The sequence below is a fragment of the Thalassophryne amazonica genome, chromosome 1 (genome assembly GCF_902500255.1).
Source record: "Thalassophryne amazonica chromosome 1, fThaAma1.1, whole genome shotgun sequence".
Classification (NCBI taxonomy): domain Eukaryota; kingdom Metazoa; phylum Chordata; class Actinopteri; order Batrachoidiformes; family Batrachoididae; genus Thalassophryne; species Thalassophryne amazonica.
In genome coordinates this window covers 118,202,209-118,223,154 of record NC_047103.1, presented here as the reverse complement: position 1 = coordinate 118,223,154, position 20,946 = coordinate 118,202,209, and the positions used below count along the sequence as shown (strand labels likewise).

General features: G+C 40.6%; 1 protein-coding gene across 1 annotated transcript in view; it reads left to right on the top strand.

The window, feature by feature from the left end:
* LOC117513536 (protein downstream neighbor of son homolog) overlaps window positions 1–20,946 on the top strand; it is a 37,617-nt gene that overhangs the window by 6,960 nt on the left and 9,711 nt on the right. Inside the window, exons 4-10 of the mRNA XM_034173702.1 lie at window positions 931–1,109; window positions 1,330–1,405; window positions 6,293–6,395; window positions 7,468–7,558; window positions 9,749–9,904; window positions 11,600–11,798; window positions 11,867–11,936. Of these exons, the coding sequence (XP_034029593.1) occupies window positions 931–1,109; window positions 1,330–1,405; window positions 6,293–6,395; window positions 7,468–7,558; window positions 9,749–9,904; window positions 11,600–11,798; window positions 11,867–11,936 (874 nt within the window). The remainder of the gene's footprint in view (window positions 1–930; window positions 1,110–1,329; window positions 1,406–6,292; window positions 6,396–7,467; window positions 7,559–9,748; window positions 9,905–11,599; window positions 11,799–11,866; window positions 11,937–20,946) is intronic.

The following is a 20,946-nucleotide window of genomic DNA, read 5'->3' as shown; positions in this document are numbered from 1 at the left end:
CTGTTCTTCCTGAAGTCCAGGATTATTGCTTTTGTTTTTGTGGTGTTCAGCGGCAGGTTGTTGGCTGAACACCACGCTGTCAGTCGATTTACCTCGTCTCTGTAGTCGGTCTCATCCCCCCCTTCCTGAGATGAGCCCAATCACGGTGGTATCATCCGCAAACTTTATGATGGTGTTTGTGGGATGGGTCAGAGAGCAGTCGTGCGTGTAAAGGGTGAACAGGAGGGGGCTCAGTACACAGCCTTGAGGGGAACCAGTGCTGAGTGTGATGGTGGAGGAAAGGTGGGGGCCAAGTTTCACAGACTGTGGGGGGTTTGTGAGGAAGTCCTTGATCCACTGGCAGATGGGGGTGGAGATGCCCAGATCTCTCTCATCTTTCTAAGTAGGAGAACTTGCACAATCAGAGACTGACTAAATACTTTTTTATCACACTGTATGCCCTGTTGAAAGGCACTGGCACATTATGTTGCGGTGTCGCAGACCGACCGGTCCCCCCCGATGATGCTGTTCACAGAACACCTCGTTTCTGCTTCAAACTGCACTCCAGTCTTCATCTATTTCAGCGACAGATATCTGAAGCTTTAGTACAACAATCTTTTCCACATAAATTCAGCATTATTTCATCATAAAAGGTGGCGGAAGCAATCAGATCTTCCACGGTTACTTCGCTTTTGATACATCTGAACATTGGTGTGTAGACAGATGTATGCCACGTTTTTGTGCATAAGCATACTTTGTACATGAAGCCCCTGGTTGACTGACAACCTTCATCAACAGTCACAGTTAGCATACACATTAACATTGAGTGTACTGGTTAAATCTAGTACTGTAGTCTACAGCTTCTGAGTACAAACCAGTTCAGCTACCGATCAGGTGATTCTGCCGCAGACACCTAAAGCTTCTCTTAACATGCTTGTCTCAATTCTGCAGGATCTCAGCACCTGCTCTGAGCTTCGCTGTGCCTTTCAACAAAATCTGGTTTACTGGCAGCATCCCTCCCTGCCCTGGTTGTCCTTGTTCCCCAGAATCAGTGCTGAGGGAAGCTTTACTGGGAAGTGCACCCCCTGGGCACAAGATGCAAGTCTGCAGCAAAGCCTCATGAGTGAATGGTGAGGCTGGAGACATTACTCAGAGACTGCTTACAAATAAAATCATTTCTTGTGACTTAAAGAGAAACATATTTACATGTCACCGTTTTGGAAAAATAGACATTTGCAAGCACAGCTATGTGAAGATGTTACTAGATCGCACAGTAATCTCTTGTTCTTTAGTACTTAGTCATTTTACAAGATATTTTTTCCTTTTTTTTTTTACACATCTGTTCTGTAGGTCAGCCAGTCTGTCGTCTCTCTACAGTCTATTAAAGGCCAGACTGTGTCCATACTTCTACCTCTGCTCCTATCAGGTACACAAATGTTTTAATCTGATCAAAGAGTAGTGTCACCCAGGTTATTCATGGCACCATGTCTCATGTTTATCTTGCTTATGTAATTTCCACAGAAGGGGCCTATATCTTATTAAACTGTTTCAAGTCATGGCTAAAATTGTACCTATGCACATCAGCATTATTTTCACCAGGGCTACAAAGCATTGTCTACAAATGTTTCTCCTTGATAAATCCTAGCTGTTGTGGAAATTTACCAGTGTGCACAGGCCTACTGTCCACTCCCATCTTAGCCATGAATGGATGTGCCCCAAGTGAAGGAGTTCAAGTACCTTGGGGTCTTGTTCACGAATGAGGGGACAATGGAACCTGAGATTGGCCAGAGAATCAGCACAGCAGGGGCAGTATTGCATTCGCTCTACCATATTGTTGTGACAAAAAGGGAGCTGAGCCAAAAGGCGAAGCTCTTGATCTACTGGTTAATCTTTGTTCCTATTCTCACCTGTGGTCATGAGGTTTGGGTCATAACCGAAAGAACTAGATTGTGAGTACAAGTGGCCGAAATGGGCTTCCTTAGGAGGATGGCTGGTGTCTCCCTTAAAGATAAGGTGAGAAGCTCAGTCATTCGTGAGGAGCTCGTGTAGAGCTGCTGTTCCTTCCCGGGCATCTGGTAAGGATGCCTCCTGGGCACCTCCCGAGGGAGGTGTTCCAGGCACGTCCATTTGGGAGGAGACCTCGGGGAAGGTGGAGAGATTATATCTCCACACTGGCCTGGGAACACCTCGGGATCCCGCAGTCAAAGACGGTCACTGTGGCCAGGGAAAGGGAAGTCTGGGGTCTCCTACTGTAGCTGTTGCCCCCGCGACCCGAGCCCGGATAAGCGATTGAAGATCAGTGAGTGGATGTGGATGCTCCTTGAAATAACCATTTGCATATATATTCTGTAGGTCACTCTGAAGATGGAAAAACAGAAGTACAATTACACTGAAAGTGAAATTGAGCCATCCATGAATCGGGGTGGGGTGGGAGAAGTAAATGAGTCAAATTAGACAACACCTGAAGCCTATAGTATCAACAAAACACATAAATATGTCAATTGCAACATTATTGAATGCAGATTTCTGCAGAATTATGACATGGGAATCTTGTTAATCCATTCATGCATGTCACTAATTAGATGATGAGGCATTTGGCTGCCTTAAGAGAGCTTCACTTCACCAGCTTCACTGCTCTGACAAAGTGAAGCTGGCTTTGTTTAAAGCATTTTGTACACCTCTGTACACTGTACATCTGTGGATAAACTATAAGAAAACGAGCCTTCAGAGACTACAAGTGGCTTATAATGACTCTTTGAGAATTTTATTAAAAAGGCCCCGATGGACCAGTGCCACTGAAATGTTTGTGACGTCACGTGTGAACACTCTCCAATCCATTTTAAGAACAATGATATTTAGGTTCATCTCTCGTTTAAATAATTCTGACAATAAGATTGTTCTTAAACTGATTAATATTTCCTACAGTGCCACACGCTATACGTCACAGATTTGGAAACACTGGTATAAGTGTCTTTTATTCAAGGGTGTGGAGTGTCCCTATATTATTTATTTATTTTCTTTTTTGTTGTTGTTGCATGTATGGTGTTTTGTTTCTTTTATCGAGACCTTGAGTCTGTAATAAAGTCTATCTATCTATCTGTAATAATCAATATGTTAATATGAAGAGAGCTGATAAAATTTTCTGCAGGACTGTTTTCAGTGAAGTTTGTAAAATTGTATATTTGCAGGAGATAATAATACCCCTGGGCATGAAGGCAGTAACAATCTGATATTTGACCCCAGTGACCTTGACTTTCATCCAAATGATGACCTTGCCAAAGCAGTTCTGTAGTCCTCCTACGTGTTGCCACATTTGTTCCAAATCAGATTGAAAATTATATTCATTGACCTTTGCTAAAGTGATTTTTTTTGTTTTAAACTGCAATTTTGGGGTCAACCTTTATTGACTTTCAATTTTGGTATAAACCAGCAAATGGACCTGAGAGAAGTAGGCCAACAATCAGACAGAAATGACCTTGTCACCAATGATTATCTTCAGCATTCCCACTCCTTGTGATAATTGTGGGTAAATGTCTCCTGGTCATGAAAATTTGGGGTACAGTGAATATTTTGAGGGAACAGTGAAAAATTATCTCACTAACTCAACAAAAAACTATATTATTGTTTTATCTCAATTGGACGTGAACATAGAATTTGGAAATTGAGTGTACTACTGTAGCCTACAGCTTTTTTGCTGCACCTTTCAACAAAATCTGATTTACTCCCTCCACCTTCTGGTAAAATTTTGTGTGCATGCTTGTACATTTTGTGTGTGATGGGAAATTCTAGAGCCCACCTCAATATGTGTGCCAAGTATGATGCAAATCATACTGGGAAACTTAAATTTGGATATTCAACCCCATTCACTGAACCTGGGCAAATCCAGAACCGTCCTACATATTTATGCCAGTTTGTTGCAAATCAATGAAAAACTTGACCTTGACCATTGTCAAAACAAACCCTTTCAAGGCATTTCTGGGCTTGACTGTCACATATTGGTTTTAGTGGAAATTGGGCAAACATGCTGAGAGGAATATGGGAACAGAAAGATGAACCAAAATTTTGACTTTTGACCCCAGTGACCCCCATTTGGACATCATAATTGCATTTCATAGGCTGCTTATACGGCCTTGGCCCATTGTGTTGCAGGTGTAAGAGTTAAGCATTATTAAACAGGAGAAGCTCCTTTCTACACCCACAGATGTAGCTCCAGCTGAGGCATTGGACTGTCCAAATCTGTCTTTTAGAAAAACCAAGAAATCACACAGCTTTCCCCTGTTATCCTGTAAGTCCTGATTTGAATTCAGGACTTGAAGTTCAGACCTCAGTCTCCCTGAATCAAAGTATTGGCTGTGACTTTTCACGACGCTGTGGGATGCCTCCTCTGGAAACACTTCTCTCATGTCATCAAACTTCTCTGGATTGACTAATTCTAAGAAGCGCAAACCTTCCAAATTTGAAAAATGCAGAGAAATCTGCTCCATGAGATCAGCGAGGATGGCCATGTATAGATTTCTGTAGCGCTCCTGGGGACCTGGAATTGGGAGAGAAAATGCTTTGTCATGGGCTCATCTCGTGGGTTGGATGTGAGACCTGTTGCTTTGGCATAAACAGCTTGAAAAGCCCCGTGTGACCTCTTCTCTTTGACAAAAGCAAGAAGAGATACAATTCTTTCTTGCAGTAGAGAACATCCATGGCCCTCTGCTGGATTATATCAAAGACCGCATCAGTCTTTGAGAAGATTTGTTCTTATGTGTGCAACATGAACACAAACTCAGAATCCTCCAGTTTCATTACAAAACCTTTGCCACAATCCATCTATCTGCAATGATGTTATAAAAAGTCTGCGGGAGACCATCATAGTTGTTTGCCACAGTGCTCAGTATCCGTGATGTGAAACTCCAAGTTCGAGCGTTTCTGGGCAACCTTGGAAAGCCTGCAGACTGAAGAAAAGATGCCCCTCCTGGATTTGGAGAAAAATGTGGCAAATCCAGAGAATGATGCAAAAAATATTCTGCACTCAGGGAAGAATGTAGCCCCCTGTGACAGCACCAGATTAAGTCTGTGTGCATAGCAATGCACAAACATTGCATGGGGGGAAGTTGCCTTCATTTTAGCCTGCAGACCATTGAAGCCATGACAGCAGCCCATCATATGCCTGTGCCACAAATTTAACCCTAAAATTGTAGCCGTGCATGTTTTCATTTAATACTTCAAAACAGACTGAGCATCTCACCCCTCAGGAAAACAAAAAACCCAATAAAGCGCTCCTGAATTTTACCTGCACTATCAACAGAGAGAACAATGACAGAACGATGGGCATGACAAGCAATATCAGATGTTTCATCCATCCAGATGTTTCATTCAGGAGCAGCCTGAATTTCATCTCTGATCTCATCCGAAACAGTTGCTGCAAGAGCAGAGATCGTCATTTTGGATAGAAAGAGACAAACCAGAAAACATAGCTGATGACTGGACAGAGTCATATTTAGATAATGTTTCTGTGAACTCCCTGTAATTCTCCTTGTTGGATGATTCATTACTCTCATCATGCCCACTAAATGACAGCTCTTGCCAGCCAAGCAAGGGAGTCACATCACTAAGGTGGTTTAGGAAGGCCCTGTGTTGTTTGACTGTTTCATTATGTTTTGCCACTTGAATGCGAGTATCTTCATTAGTTGCATGTTCAACCCTGACCCTGCCCAGCCAATTTGACCTTGCACATGCACTGACGTATTCATTGCTCTTTTCATGCCTTTTATATGCCTGGTCAAAGTTAGACAGGACCAAACCCAATTTTGACCAGACAAGACATCCCCGAGATTGTTTCATCAAGAGGCATGACCAACAGCACATTTTCTTTGTCACAACACTTCCAGTCAGCCAGCTAACTTTGTCATACCCAGGGAAATGAAAAGACCTGTTACTTTTCCCTAGTTTTTGCACCAAAGCAATCTTAGATGTTGATCTGTCCTGCTGTTTAATTCTAAGTTTCTAAGGAAGACTATCACATGGCTTTGACAAAATCAGGTCGACAGCATTAGCACAATCTACCATCATGTATGCACCTGCTAGCTGGCTAGTTCACTTATTTTTCTGGACTCGGGACTGGCAGTCACTGGCTTGTGCACTCCCCAGTAGTCGAGTTGTCCAGTTGAATCAGATATGAGGTCAGGCTGACGCCGTCACTCTCAGGTTGCTATCAAACATGGCTCATACAGCTACAAAACCATGACTTGTTCATAAAAACCTTTCACAGCTAAATTCCTTTACATATAAAATTCTATGTATAAGTTGTATTTTCCTCTGTCAGTTTACAGTTTTATTCAGGGCAGCAGGTCTTGGTGGCTCCAGCAGCATCACTGCCTTGATTTCGCCAACAACCAGGGGGCTCAGAGAGGCAATGAAGGCTGAAGGTTAGCCTAAACAGAGCTGTGCTTTATTGTCATAACACCTCCTAATGTTTGTGGCACAATAACCACCTGCTGATTTGCACTATTAATCATTTCTACCGCTGGCATTTTTGTACCTTATTACACACACATCAGTGCAATTTATCTTGTACAATAATTTTACTATACATATTTGTACATACGCATTTACTTATATTTTATTTTCATGTAGTCTGTTCATACCAGTATTTATGCATTCAGCAGCAAACATTGCAATATATTTCAGTCACCTATAATGTACATTTTTTTTTTTTTGCACTGGTGCTACTGTGTGCTGTAATATTATACTTCTGTATTATTGTACGACTTTTTCTGCTGTAACAAGTGATTTTCCCTGTTGTGGGATCAGTAAAGTTTATTATGTCTACCAAAAACGTAATAAAATCATCTGCGTTCATTTATTTATTTATTTGCCTGTCTGTTAGCAGGATTACATCAAAACTACTGCATGAATTTTGATGAAACTTTCAGCACAGACAGATATTAGGCCATAGAAGACTCCATTAAATGATCCAGATCTGGATTCTAAATCAAGATTTCACTTTATACACGCTTTGTAGGATTAGGTCACAACTACTTCATGGATTCTCACCAAATTTGCACCACAGATAGATATTAGGGCATGGAAGACACTTGTGATCAGTTTATCTGTGATCTGCAATAGATAACCTAACAAAGGTATATTCAGGACAATAAAAATAATTGAAATAATTTTTCAATCATTATATATGAACCTGTTTTTATAAAATGTGTTTAAAAATGTTGGCCCTGACATGATAACAGAAGTTCTGTTTTTAAGTCAATACATTTTAAAGTATTTTTGTTGTTTTTAACGTTGCACATTGGGGGTTTTCATCCTATTTCAGCTGCCAAAGCAGTGCCTGCTTATTTTCTGCAAAGTGTAGATCACAAATAAATGTTTGTCTAACCTTGTATTTTGAATGGATATTTAATGTAAACTTTTAAGGCATTTTAATTGTATTAAATTGGTTACTAATTCATCTAAAGTATGATATCCCTTGATGGTTCTGTTTAGGTATAGAGTTCAGTCTCCCTCTAGTGGAGAAGAGGAGCAAGAGCAGTGGACAACAAAGTGTGAATGTACTTCAGGGAGATGAGGAAGAACAGTAAGTTTTATTTATTTTATTTTTTTTTCTATTATCTTACTGCCTATCTGAGACATACACACACACAAACACACAATTGCTGTTCCACTTAAATTATTAATTGATCCTGCCAGGTGACATGATTTGTGTGTGGCATGTTTTTTCCCTGGCAAAAGGATTGACAGTTTAAAAAAAACAAAAAAAAAAGCAAAAAAAAAAAACAAAACAATTCAAATGTTTGCTGTTGTGGATCACGATGGGTCACAGCCTTACAACTAGAGCACTGTGCTCATACAGTCCAAACCTCTGCCAACACTAATTTCCAATTCCACAAATTTTGCCTTGGAAAAAATTTTCAAGGTCAAAGGCCTGTTAGAAGTGGCTTTAGGACTATGTATTTAGTTTGTCCAATTTGAATGAAAGTTTTGTGTGTGTGTGTGTGTGTGTGTGTGTGTGTTGTATTGTCAGGGGTTTTTTTTTTCCAACTTTTTTGGTTTCTGAATTCTTTTTCAGATAATTTTCACAGAACATTTGGTTATCTTGCTGTGCACAATTTGTCATTCTTGGCACTTGGCTTCTGACTGAGAACTGGAAGACAAACAGGCATAAAACTGGAACCTCCATCCGATTTTGGTGGTGTAGGTAAATCCATAACAGAAAAATGAGTGACTGATGCTCTTTTGATTGAGATATAGTGCAAAATGTACACCAAATTGGCTTTTCAGTTTTAAATTCAAATGGCCACAAAATCCACAATCTGGATCAAAATTTGTCAGGTGATAGTGAGTGCCAGTCTGCACCTCACTTTCATATATGAGAGTGATTGGGGCATGTTTGATTAAGATATAATGTCAAATATACGTTCAGTGGGGTTTTAAATTTAAATGGCCACAAAATCTGTAATCTGTACCAGATCCAGATCAAACTTTATCAGTCTATAAAGGATAACATCCTACATAATGCTCTCAAACAGTTATGGATTTTGACTTTGACCTTTGACCTCTGACCTTGAAAATTGAATCAGTTCTTGCTTATCAGGATATGAATCCTTTGCAAAAATTTCATAATATTTAAAACAATGTGGGTTGTTCCCAAACAGACAAACAAACAGTGGCAACAACATGACCTCCTCCTCCTTTGTTGGCGGATGTAATAATTTGGAACATGTTCGAAATTTTTGTGATTGGTTGCAACATTGTATAACGCCACTATGTGCACAGGTTGCAGACTAACATGATTGTTGTTGATGTTGAGTTTGGTGCCACAAATCAGCAATGGGAGACCAGCTTAATTCTGCTGGCAAACAAAATTATTTCTTGGATCCATTCATGGATCCACATTCACACTCAGTTTTAACGATTTGTACACTGTAAACCCAAACAAGTTAGCAGAACTCAAAAATATTGAGGCAATCAATTGCCACAATATTTTTGAGTTCATAAATTTAATAGTCAATTGTCAGAACTTATAAGTTTTGATTATACATATGCTACTTGTACCACATGATTCCAGTTAAAGTGTTCATTAAGTAAAGGTAAGCCCCTCTGGCTGCTCCCTTGTTTTCACTCTGGGTCACCACAGCAGATCTGAGGTGGATCTGCATGTTGAATTGGTATGTTTTAGGCCAGATGCCCTTCCTGACGCAACTCCACATTACATGGAGAAATACAGCAGGAGTGGGGGTTGAACCGGGAACCTTTTGCACCAAAAACCAAAGCGTACTAACCACTTGACCACCTCCCCTGCTAAAGTGTTCATTAAATCAACTCAAATAGTCATATTTACATAAACATGTTGCATGCTTTCATATCATCCTTCACCACACCCACCAGATGTCGCTGACGTCAGACACATGCAGTAATGCTGAAGCAATAGAAATAAGTGGAATTCAAATATATAATTACTTTTTTAAAGTTGTGCTTAATGCTTTGAAGTTTTGCTTACTTAATATACAATTAGGTCAAGTCAATCAAAATTTCTGAGTTTAATTTACTCAAAAAGCAAGGCCATGTTACACAAACTTGAAATATTTAAGTAAGTAGCACATTTTTTTTTTTTAACTGTGACTTTACACGACTTAATCTATTTTATGCATTTAAACATTTGCGTTTACAAATTTTTCTTTTTTTAACTGGTCTGTTTTTGTTGACAAACTAATCAACCAATCACAAACCAGCACACTGTTGAATTCACTAATCTTTCTAAATGCAGGTGTAATGAGCTGAAGGAGAGTGGGGGCTGTTGTGATAATGATGGAGAAAATGATACATTTGATGATGATGATGATGTAGATGACAGCATATCCTGGCTGAAGGAGATGGGAGTCCATGACAAAATCAAGAAGCCAGAGAGCTTGTGTATACAGCTGTATCCTTTCTCATTGTTTTGATTTAATCATAAAGTCTGTATTGGGATCCATACATTTACTTTCATAAAACTTGGGCCCTTAGAAAAATCACAGCATATTAGAGCTGAAAGCAACTAATACCAGGTCACAGTCACCATTAGCAAACATAACAACTGTTATGTATTCGACACTCCAACTACGCTCTTTTGTCCAAGAGCGCAAAACCAGTGCAAAAACCTTTACATTTGGGGAGGGAAAGGACAAAGAGCTGCATATTTCTGATTCCTTAGAGAGAAACTGATATGTAAAGTTGATCAGTGTTTCTGCCCTCTTCACAAACTAGGAATATAGATGAAATGCTTCTGCACAGATTGAATTTGGGGGGAGATGAAGAATTCTGTAGTTTGATAAGAACTATATCAGCTACTCTGTGTCTCTGGCATTGCATTAAATTGTACAGTTTCACTTTCTTCTTAATTAATCTGTTGACTTCATAATTGTTTTTTTTTTTTTTTTCCTTCTTTTTCTGTCTGGTGCACCTATGTGGAAAATGCAAATAAAAAAAAAAAACAAGAAAACAAAACGTAGTGAGTTTTACATTTCCTATGATTTTTATTTCTTTGCAGACAGTATGAACCAAACATATTTCATGTTTTGTGTCATCAACTACATTTAATTTAATATGTGTCCATTCTTGCATTTAAGGCATTCAAAACATTTAAAAAAGGTTGGGACACTAAGCATTTGTCACGTTGTAATGTTGCAGTTCCGTCTCATAGCACTTAAGACATTTTGGGCATTGAGGATACCAAGCGATGAAGTGTTTTGGGTGTTATTCTGTCGTGTTCTTGTAAACACATGTTAAGAAGTGTGACAGTACAGGGTCATTGTTGTTGCATCTATTGTGGACAGGTCTGCAGGCAAGCAGTCCATGTACCAACTTTGTAGCACAGACTGGCATCAAATCCTAAGTGACCGTGCGTGAGGGAACCCATGACAACTTTCAAAGTAATTCAATGAAATTTATTTATTTCAGGGTAAAATTTACTACACTGAAGCCACTAAAAACAGTCACTTTGCAAGTATCACTTTGTCAGATTTTCTGTTTAATGTAATATTCAGTATAAAAAAAAAATTGAATATTTCAAATTGAATATTTTTATTATACTGACTGTTCATTTATCATTGTACTCAAGCTTCCTGTTGGCTGTAAAGACTGCTCCATACTTGAGCAGCCCTTCTTGGACTCAGAGGTGATATGAAGCTTCCTGTCTTAACCGAAAGACTCGTACAGTGTTCAGCATTTTTTCATTTTTGTGATCCAGTTGTGATTGGTGCTAATACATCGTGTCCATTTGCAGAAGACATTGTGTAAATTTCATTTCATCCTGCAAGAACAATGATGCCCCCGCCCAACTCCTGCCACTGCACTGGTGTCAGTCAATCAAACACAAAGTCAGCACAACTGTTTAACCTTAGAAAGAGGACGGTCACAGACAAAGATTTTGCTCCCTTCTTTTTCCACTTCGAACATTCTGGATTTTAACAGATGAAATCTTTTCTGGTTTGATGGCACTAATTTAGATTTTCTTTAATATAGCAACTGTCTCCAGTGTACGTAGTTTTCTCTGATCAGTAATATTTTTGTATGGCTTATAAGATGAAATATGTCATTCGGTGCAACTTGTCTAAACTCCTTCACCACCATGGTGCAGTCATAAGGAGGGTCATGCAGTGTCTCTGGACCACAGGCCAGAATCTGTGGTCTGTGTGGAGGAGTCGCACACGTTCACCCTCATCAACTTCCTCATCAACTGTAAGAGTCTGGTGGCTGGAGCAGGGTCCCAGGCTGGCTTACCCCCAACTTTGCTGGCACCCATCGCTTTCAAAGGAGCGACATTGCATGCGCTAAAGGTACGTGATTAGACTCATGCAGAAAAACAAATCATTACACAGTCTGGATCTAACAGTTTCTTCTTCAGGCCCGCAGTGTGAATGTGAAGAGCCAGATTGGTTCCGCTTACCAGAACATCAGCAGTCTGGAGATTACAGGTACTTTGGCAAATAATACTGAGCACTAAAATGATATGCTGTCATGGCATTTTTTGCAAAACCAAACATTGTTTCCAATTATGTACGACATAGATGTGATTTGAAGATAACAGAAATTGAGGCAGCAGGTACACATGGTGTTGGAACTTTGGTGATATGTATTAGAAAGGACTGTTATAAGAATGGCGACAGTAATGTATAAACAAGTTATGATAGCTGTGACACTGACGGATTGAGGAAGCGTTATGTGCAACAGATACATGTACAACATTTTGATATCCATTTGTGCCCATTTTTGTCCTGTACAAACCTTTTCTCATTTGTTAAATTTTTCTCATTTGTTGTTGTCAGCTAGTCCATAGAAAAGTTTTGCACATGCTAAAACTTGGATTGACCATCCACAGCTTCCACAGGGGTTACACATTTGTTTACCGCTTTGTCCTGTCCTTGTTAGTTAGTTTTATCCGTGCACTATCTGTTTGTCTTCCATTTATGTCCGGAACCACTGCACACCTGCGTTTTTTGGTTGTCCACTCATTCCATCAGAGCCCCAAATACACAGGAGACCGATGGATTAGGCAGTTTTTGCCACCAGGCACATTATCTGTTTTAGTCAATCTGTCACAGTGTAGCTAACTTGGGGGTTAAGGACCGTGCCCAAAGGTCCTTTTTAATTTTTCACTCTAATGCCTGGTTCACATGGCAAGATAATTAGGCGATATCTGACCTGATCTTACCCTTCTGACAATCTCAAGACATCTCGATTGCCGTGATGATGCTAAAAATAATCTTATCTGATATTCCTGCCGTGTGTGGTGTGTTAGGAGCGTTCGGAACTGCTCAGACAGCGGACAGTACGCCGTTCTAAACGCCACCGCGTTCCAAACAGCCGATGGGCGGCGGTCAGTAGAAAAACGCTAGTGCGCTGCATGCAGGCCTCTCACTCGCGGCCAGCTCCAGATATTTTTGCAGAGAAGCTCCAGTATGCCTCCTAAAAGAAAGTTGGCAGCGGCAAGGACAAGAAGAAGGAAACCAAGAGGTCTGGTTCAGAAGCAGAGGGGACGCCTGTGGTGGAGACGGAGCAACACGTTGAGGAGGAGGAAAGGAAGGAGAAGAAAAGGCTGAGGATGATCTCCCTCCCCCTGCAGTGACAGAGGCATGTATTCCTGCTGCTTCAGCCTGTTATACTCTGGGGGCGGTGTCTATATGCAAATGATGCTGGAGTAACGCAGGATTTGCCTGGATAAAAACCTGGGTATTAACCAGCGGTACACAGGGCATTATCGGCGGCAGCAGAACACCACCGTTCTCACACGCATCTTAACCTGCGATTGTAAAGGATAGAACTGGGTATTAACCCCCGTTGCCTGACGTGTGCCGGATGCTACGGCGTCAAAACGCCGCTTTATTCGGCGGATTTAGCGGCGTTTTATCTGCATATTTGCGGATAGTATGGTGGTCAAAATGCCGGCGAAATGCTCCGCCCCTTTCCACCGCGAAAACAGCCGGAACTACAGCGAAATTCGGTCTACGTACTACCCGCCGACAAAACCATCTATGTGTAAATGGGGCTTTACTTGTATGAAGCGCCTTGAGGCAACTCTGTTGTGATTTGGCGCTATATAAATGAAATAAATTGAAACGAAGTCCGGTGGTCGCATTGTCTCTCCACTCCTTTAAAGAACGCATTTCTTTTTCTTTTTGTATTGATTTTTTCCTCTGTTGTAAATAGTCCACAAACTCTGTTTATTTACTCTAAAGTCACGGTTTAATATCGAGAGATTTTGCGAAATTTCCTGTCTGACCTGAGAATGTTCGTGTGTGAAATCTGTTCTTGTGTGGTGGTGTTGTCCTTATTGTGTGGCTGCACACCAGCACTGTACAACCAAAACTGCTAGATCTATGATTCTTTATCTCCATGTGTGTGGTCTCTCAGGTTTTGGAAACTTACAGATAATTTAAAAATCTTGCCATGTGAACCAGGTTTAACTGGGATTTGAACTGAGGATCCTCTAGTCTCAAGTCAGTACTTTGACCTCAAGACCATCACCCAACAAAAAATTAAATGGGGGGGTATATATAAAGTACTCAATATAACATCAGAATAATAAAAGAAAATCCTGCATCTATAAAAACTATTAAAATTAAAATGTCAAGTATAGATATTATTAAAATAACTAATTTATTAGTCGACGAGTCGTTTATGTTATTTTCTTTGTTTTTCTCTCAGTTCATAGTTTTAGGCAGCGAGCCGTCCTGCCGTCATTTGAACATTCAAATTTTGGGAAAGACAGCCGATTAAAACAGTGGCCGTCCTGTTAAAATGCGTAGTTTACCGACGGAGCTGTGTGTGTATGTGTGTGCGCGCGCGCGCACAGTCAACTGGCTGCAGACTGTGAGGGAGGGAGGACGATTCCTGAATGGAGGCATGACACGTTATTCTGCTGAGAACCATCAGTGCACTTGAGACAGCGGGCATGGAGCAGAATATGTTTAAAAAAAAAAACAAAAAACACAACAAAACCAAGCCATGGAGCTGCCTTTACTTCTCTTTCCACTTTCTCTACCCGCACGGTTCTGATGGCACCAACCTGTTCACACCATGTGCACGTCATATACTGAATTTATGAGATCATGAGATGAAATAAACGGTCAAATATCCTTAAAACATCCTTAAAAAATGAGAATATATAAATTAACTGAGCAAAAATTATGCATACACGGGTTAAAAAACCCCTGATGTGGAGAAGCTGTGCAGTGATGTTCAGAGGCACAGATCGCAAAAAGCAGGTGAGAACTCTGAACTTTAACAGCTGTTATTTTCCAAAGGTATACATGTATTTATTCAATCTTAAGCTTAATGTAGTGTTCAAGCACAAAACGTGACTGATGAGAAAGAAAAATGACTTCATCACACTAAAATCAACTGGAGTCAGAATAAAATACAAGCTGCTGATTTTTGTTATTTTTCAGTTATTATAAGCAGCGGCTATATGTTTTATTCATTTCAAAGTGAGTTACCTCTTATTTTATTCTGATTTATTTATACAAAAAATATTGGGAGCCAAAGCAGCCTGCATTGTTCTGTTCAGTTTATATCAAAGTTTTCCTGCACGTCTGTATTTTTTCCTTCTTTATAAGAGTTTGGTGTTTGCATTTGCTCCAAAAAGTTTTAAAACACAATAAAATGCTCACACTTTTCTTTATAGCAGTTCTGTAATTTCAGAAATGCAACAGAAACAACCACAAATCAGAAAAAGTTGGGACTATATGTAAAATGAAGATGAAAATAAAAATGTTGCACTATTCCCAGTTTCTCCACTCACAGAAGCCAAACATTCTTCCAGAGTTGTGTCTTAGTGGCTTCCCTCACTTGTCTCCTTCCAGCTTGGACATTTAGTTTTTGAGAACTGCCTACCTGGCACATATTTACTATAAAGTACCACACTGTTTGTATTTCTGAATGATTGATGTAAATGAAGTCTAAGAAATAGTCACTGATTTGGAAATGTTCATGTTTTCATCCCCTGATGTTTCTCGGAAAATGCTGCAGGCCATAATTTAGGAAATTACGTATGATCCGACGAGTCGGCTAATCACAAAAATAATCATTGACTAGTCTGCTGTCAAAATAGTTGTTTGTGGCAGCCCTACAAATAACTGGAGCTGCAGGAGCTCCAGTTTGAGGACCTCCTCTCCCGTTCGTGCGCGCACATGTAAACAAAGAAAAGAAAAGAAAACTGCCGCTGTCTTCATTATGTTATAAACCAGTCACCATTTGTTTTATTATACATCTGTGTAGTTAATAAAATTATCTTCATGGAGGATTAGTTCGTGCGCGCACCTGAAAAAAACACTGGCTGCCGCTGCGGTTCCTCGCTCTCTCTCCCCTCAAACTCTGTCATAATTGTGTTATAAACCAGTCACCATTTGTTTTATTATACATCTGTATAGTTGATAAATAAAATAATCTTCACGGACGATTCTTTCGTGCGTGCACGAAAAAAAAGACAAAACAAAAAAACTGGCTGCCGCTGCTGCTCTCCCCTCAAACTCTCCCCAGAGAGGAAGAGTCTGACACATCAGAGCAGGAGTTTTAAGGTTGATATAAGATTGACTTTTGGTTGTGAAAGTAACTTTTTTTTTTTTGGTGCAAGTAATTTTTAGTTACTAGCACCAGTGCAAGTAGGTTAAAAAAATGTATTTCGACCCCTGTTTACCCCAAAACATATCCTGCCAAAACTCACCACTGTCCTGTAGGAATGTTGCCTGTCGGGGCTTTTGCCGAAATTTTCACCACAGATAAATATTAGGCCATAGAAGAACCCATTAAATTTTGGGGGTGATCTGGATTCTGGATCATGCCTATCTCGGCTTTCAGTGCTTACCAGTCGAGTGAGTATAAGAGAAATTGTGGAGAGCTGGGCATGTCCCAACTTGTCCTCTGGCACTCCGAAACGGAGGTGTTCATTTGTCTCGCTTCATCAGCGAATCGGTCGTGACACGCGAAGCCTCCGCGCAGCTTTCCATGACAAAATCTCTTGTTAAGAGTGAAATCTGCCGGAAAATGCTGATGTCCAGCTCTTGTGATAACCAGAGAAATTGCACACGACGGTCCCGGCTCCACACAGCCATCCGTTTAGAAATGATGTGGTGGTTTCTGCCTCTCGATGGTGGCTCAGAGCGCGGCGTGCCGTGCGCCATTGTGGGCCGTCCTTAAAGCTGTAGTAAAACTCCTTATTCTCTGTGAAGTCCGTAAAATTTTCACCGAGAGCCAGATAAATTTTTCAAATGGTTTCCAGCTGCCTGTCTCTAACAGTTTCTGAAAAAATTCTGATGGAAAAAAAGCCCAAATCATTCCGCCATTTCCTCGCAATGAAACGACGACGAGAGGGGTGGACCAGTGCTCACTCAAAGCCTGCCCACAGGCGAATGACGCAACCGACAGGCGTGGAAAAACATATGAATCAAATCCATATAGTATGTGAAAAAAATAAAAAGGTCCGTTACTTTTCTAACAGACCTCGTGTGTGTGTGTGTGTGTGTGTGTGTGTGTGTGTGTGTGTATATATATATATATATATATATATATATATATATATATATATATATATATATATATATATATATATATATATATATATATAATATTAGGCCATGGAAGGCCACTGAATTTGGCAGATGTCAGAAATCTCTGATTGCTGTTGTTGCATGTGTAAGCATCACCTTTTTGCGTGTTTCCTCCCACAATTTTGTGGTCTCAGGCAGACAAACCCCAGATTGCATATTATTGAAGGCAAATGCAATAAATTGACAATATGCCCTAAATTGACATACGCAATACTCAGTGCACACTGTTAGTAACGCAGTATGCCAGTGTATTTGCAAGTGTAATGGTATTTACAGGTTTTTACACTTGCAAACCTTTTGTATATCAGGCCATAAATGTTTTGAAATTAGCCTTAAAAGTACTTGTGGAAGTGGACTTTGTAACATCAACAGGCAAACTGTTCTACAGTGAAGGAGCATGGTAGGTCAAACGCTCTGAAACCAAGTGTTTTTTTTTTTTTTTTGTAGCTTTGGGGAAACAGAGCAAGTCCACATCCTGTAATTGCAGGGCACAATAAGGCACATAAGGCTCAATAAGTTCAGCAAGATAGGAATCATTGACTGGGGGTACAGACATCCCAGCGTTCACTGGGATGTCTGTACCCCCATCTGCTTCACAATTTTAAAGATTGCGCCCTTGCTATACACTCCATGTGCATCATAACATTTTCCCTCACACACTTACTTTTCACAGGATATTCCTTAGGTTATGGGTGTAGTGAGAGACCGGATGTGGGGGTGGTTGGCCTGCTAGCGACTTGGTCGTCCAATATAAGACACTCATTGGCAATTGACTTCTAACGACTCCGTGGATAACAGCACCACCGGGCAGCTGTGAGGCTGCAGTCAGGGGTTAATTGTATTAGTCCTATAGAACAAATAGTATCATTCCTACAGAACCAACAGAGATGACCGAACAGGTTGATCAGTTGTATAAATAATTTCCATTTAGTGAGGTGAACATGCATGCTTATATAGCTGGTTACCCCATGAGAGTGGAAAATCTCCCTCAGGAGACGACTAGGGGGCATCCTCACCAGACCGAACCACCTCAACTAGCTCCTTTCGATGTAAAGAAACAGTGGCTCTACTCAGGAGTCCCTCCTGGATATTTGAGATTCTCAGTCTGTCCCTGAATATAAGCTCAGATATCTGATGGAGGAACCTCATTTCCGCCACTTGTAGAGACTTACACAAAGCTCATGACCATAGTTGAGGATAGGAGCAGAAATGGATTTGTAAATCGAGAGCCTCGCCTTCTGGCTCAGCTCTTTTTTTCCACCACGATGGTCTGGCACAAAGTATAGCCGCTCCAATCTGTCTGTTGATCTCATGCTTCATCTTACCCCCTTTCGTGAAAAAGACCCAGAAATACATGAACTCCCCCACTTGGGGCAGTAACGCTCCCGTTACCCACAGAGGACCACGGGTTCAGATTTGTATGTGCTGATCTTCATCTAAGTTGCATAACACTCGGCCTCAAACCTGCCCAGTGCACAGGCTGATGAAGCCAACAGACCCACATCATCCTCAAAAAGCAGAGATGCATTTCTGAGGTCACTGAAATGGACACCCTGCAGTCCTTGCACTGTGTCTTGAACTCCTTTCCATGAAAATCACAAACAGGATTGGTGATGAGGAACATCCTTGGAAGATTCCAACACCCACCTGGAACAGGTCTGATGCAGAAAATGCAGACACAGGTCCTACTTTGGATATATAGAGACAGTGTCACACTTTTTAGCTGTCACAGTACCCTATACGTCTGTAGCACCCCACATAGGACACCCTGGGGGATTTGGTGATGTGCCTGTTCCAAGTCTACAAAACACATGTAGACTGGTTGGGCATACTCTCAAGCACTCTTGAAAATACCCATGCAAGGGGAAAGCATTTGTCCACTCTTCCACAACCCGAACAGAACCAGAATTTTGGTCATGTTCATATACATGGGTTTTTGTCAGTCTCTAGTCTAGCATACTTCATCAGTCAGGCTTGAATACATGGAAGTATTTTTGGAGTGAGTGGGGGAGTTGTTTGCTGAGGAAGGGCTCTGGACCAAACATTTAATAAGTTATACATAATTTGGATTCTAAAGGAGTGCTATCCTTTTTCTACTTCCATTAGCTGTGGATTTCGTGCCCATAAAATCTTTTGGCGGGTGTTGAGCTGCCGTGGGCTTGCCAGCGTAACATGAATTCAGGCAGACACATATTAAACCAGTCAAAATGCCACCTGTCATTCCCTTTAAGAACGGTGTGTGTGCTTGGCCCTGGCCTCTGTCTGCTATCTAAACAGCAATGCTGCATTGCTGTTTAGATAGCAGACAGAGTAGTTGACTGAAGTGAAAGGTTTTCTGGCAAGAAATCAGATTTATGTGTAAAACATCACATCATGCATCAGACTGTTTACAGGAACAGCATAAACAACCAGAGGTTTCTGTTTCACTGTAGTTGACTGAGTAGGGTTGGGTATCGAGAACCGGTTCTTTTCGGGTATCGATAAGAAATGATTCGATCCGCTGATATTAATAATCTTTTTGCTTAACGATTCCCCTATCGGTCCTTCGGAGCAGGAGTTGTTTTTGAGGGTGTTTGTCGGGAAAATGATCATTCCTCTACGTTGATTACAGACCCTACAGCGGGTCTGTAATCAACCGTATCTGTAGCACGACTCCACTATGAAACGTGAACCAATGAAGCAATGCTTTGATCTGCTTGCTCATTGGTTCTTTGATTTGCTGCTCTTCAAAAGCGGCAAGTCTGCCTCTTAACCTCTCTCAAAGCCATTAAAATGTGTTAATTGTGAATCACTTTTGTGTGGATTAAATCACTAACTGGGACTCTTGTCTTGTTGCAGTCAAGAAATGAGAATCGTCCTTCGTTCCGTTGGCACAACTCTAAACACTGCCCAGCTCTCTGCTGAGACGGAGTCTGGTTGGAATTATACAACATCAAAATGAATTGCCGCTTTAAATAAAATGACACCTCTTTCCAAACGCTGTAATACAGACAATAAACTACAATCGACTAAAACATTTTTTCCTCCCAAAATGAGACGTCTTACATTCTTTATGAATTACATCCTGACGTGCAGCACAGCCAGCTGCAAGAGCTCAGCTCAAATGTATGGAAAGACATTCATGCCAATAATGTCTGAAAGGAAATGCTTTTGACAAAAACTATAGATTTTGTTTATTTCTATTTATGTCCAGAAATCAAGGATCCACCATGTAGAGTTTATTATGTCCAGAGTTTAAGGATCCAGTGACCAATTTAACATTTATTTACTTTAAGACTCAGTAAAATGTTGTTGACATAGAAAACCTGTAAAGCCTACTTTTAGTACACAGAAAATTCACAAGAGGTATTGATAAGGGAATCGATAAGGAATCGGATCGATAATGGTATCAATATCGATAAAATCTTATCAGAACCCATCCCTAGTGATGAGGCTGAATATTAGCGTTCATGGAGGGCATGTGAGTTGTGAACCTGCCTGTATAAGGCTTCTCTGTATATTGCACTTTATACATAGCAGAAATACTCTGAGCTTGACTTTGGACCAGGTTTTTGGTCATCTATGGTGCAGTCTCTGGCTGCTACCTCATGGTAGTAATGCAACTTTACTGTGCCTGACCAGACCCTGTTTTAAGACAAACGCACCAATGGATGCCCAAGTGAGTGCAAGTACACTTGCTATTTAAAGAATGTGGGATAATGGGCATGAACATGTCAGCTGAGGTGGTTGGGAACTATCAATGGTGGTGCTGCACTATGCACTGCTACTTTGCACAAGGTGTAAGATTATGTGTCCCAAAGTATCAAAAAGTAGAAAATTGAACAGAAGTGTACTCAGGATTTGAATGTATCAGACAAGAATCTTTTTTTTTTTTTCTTGC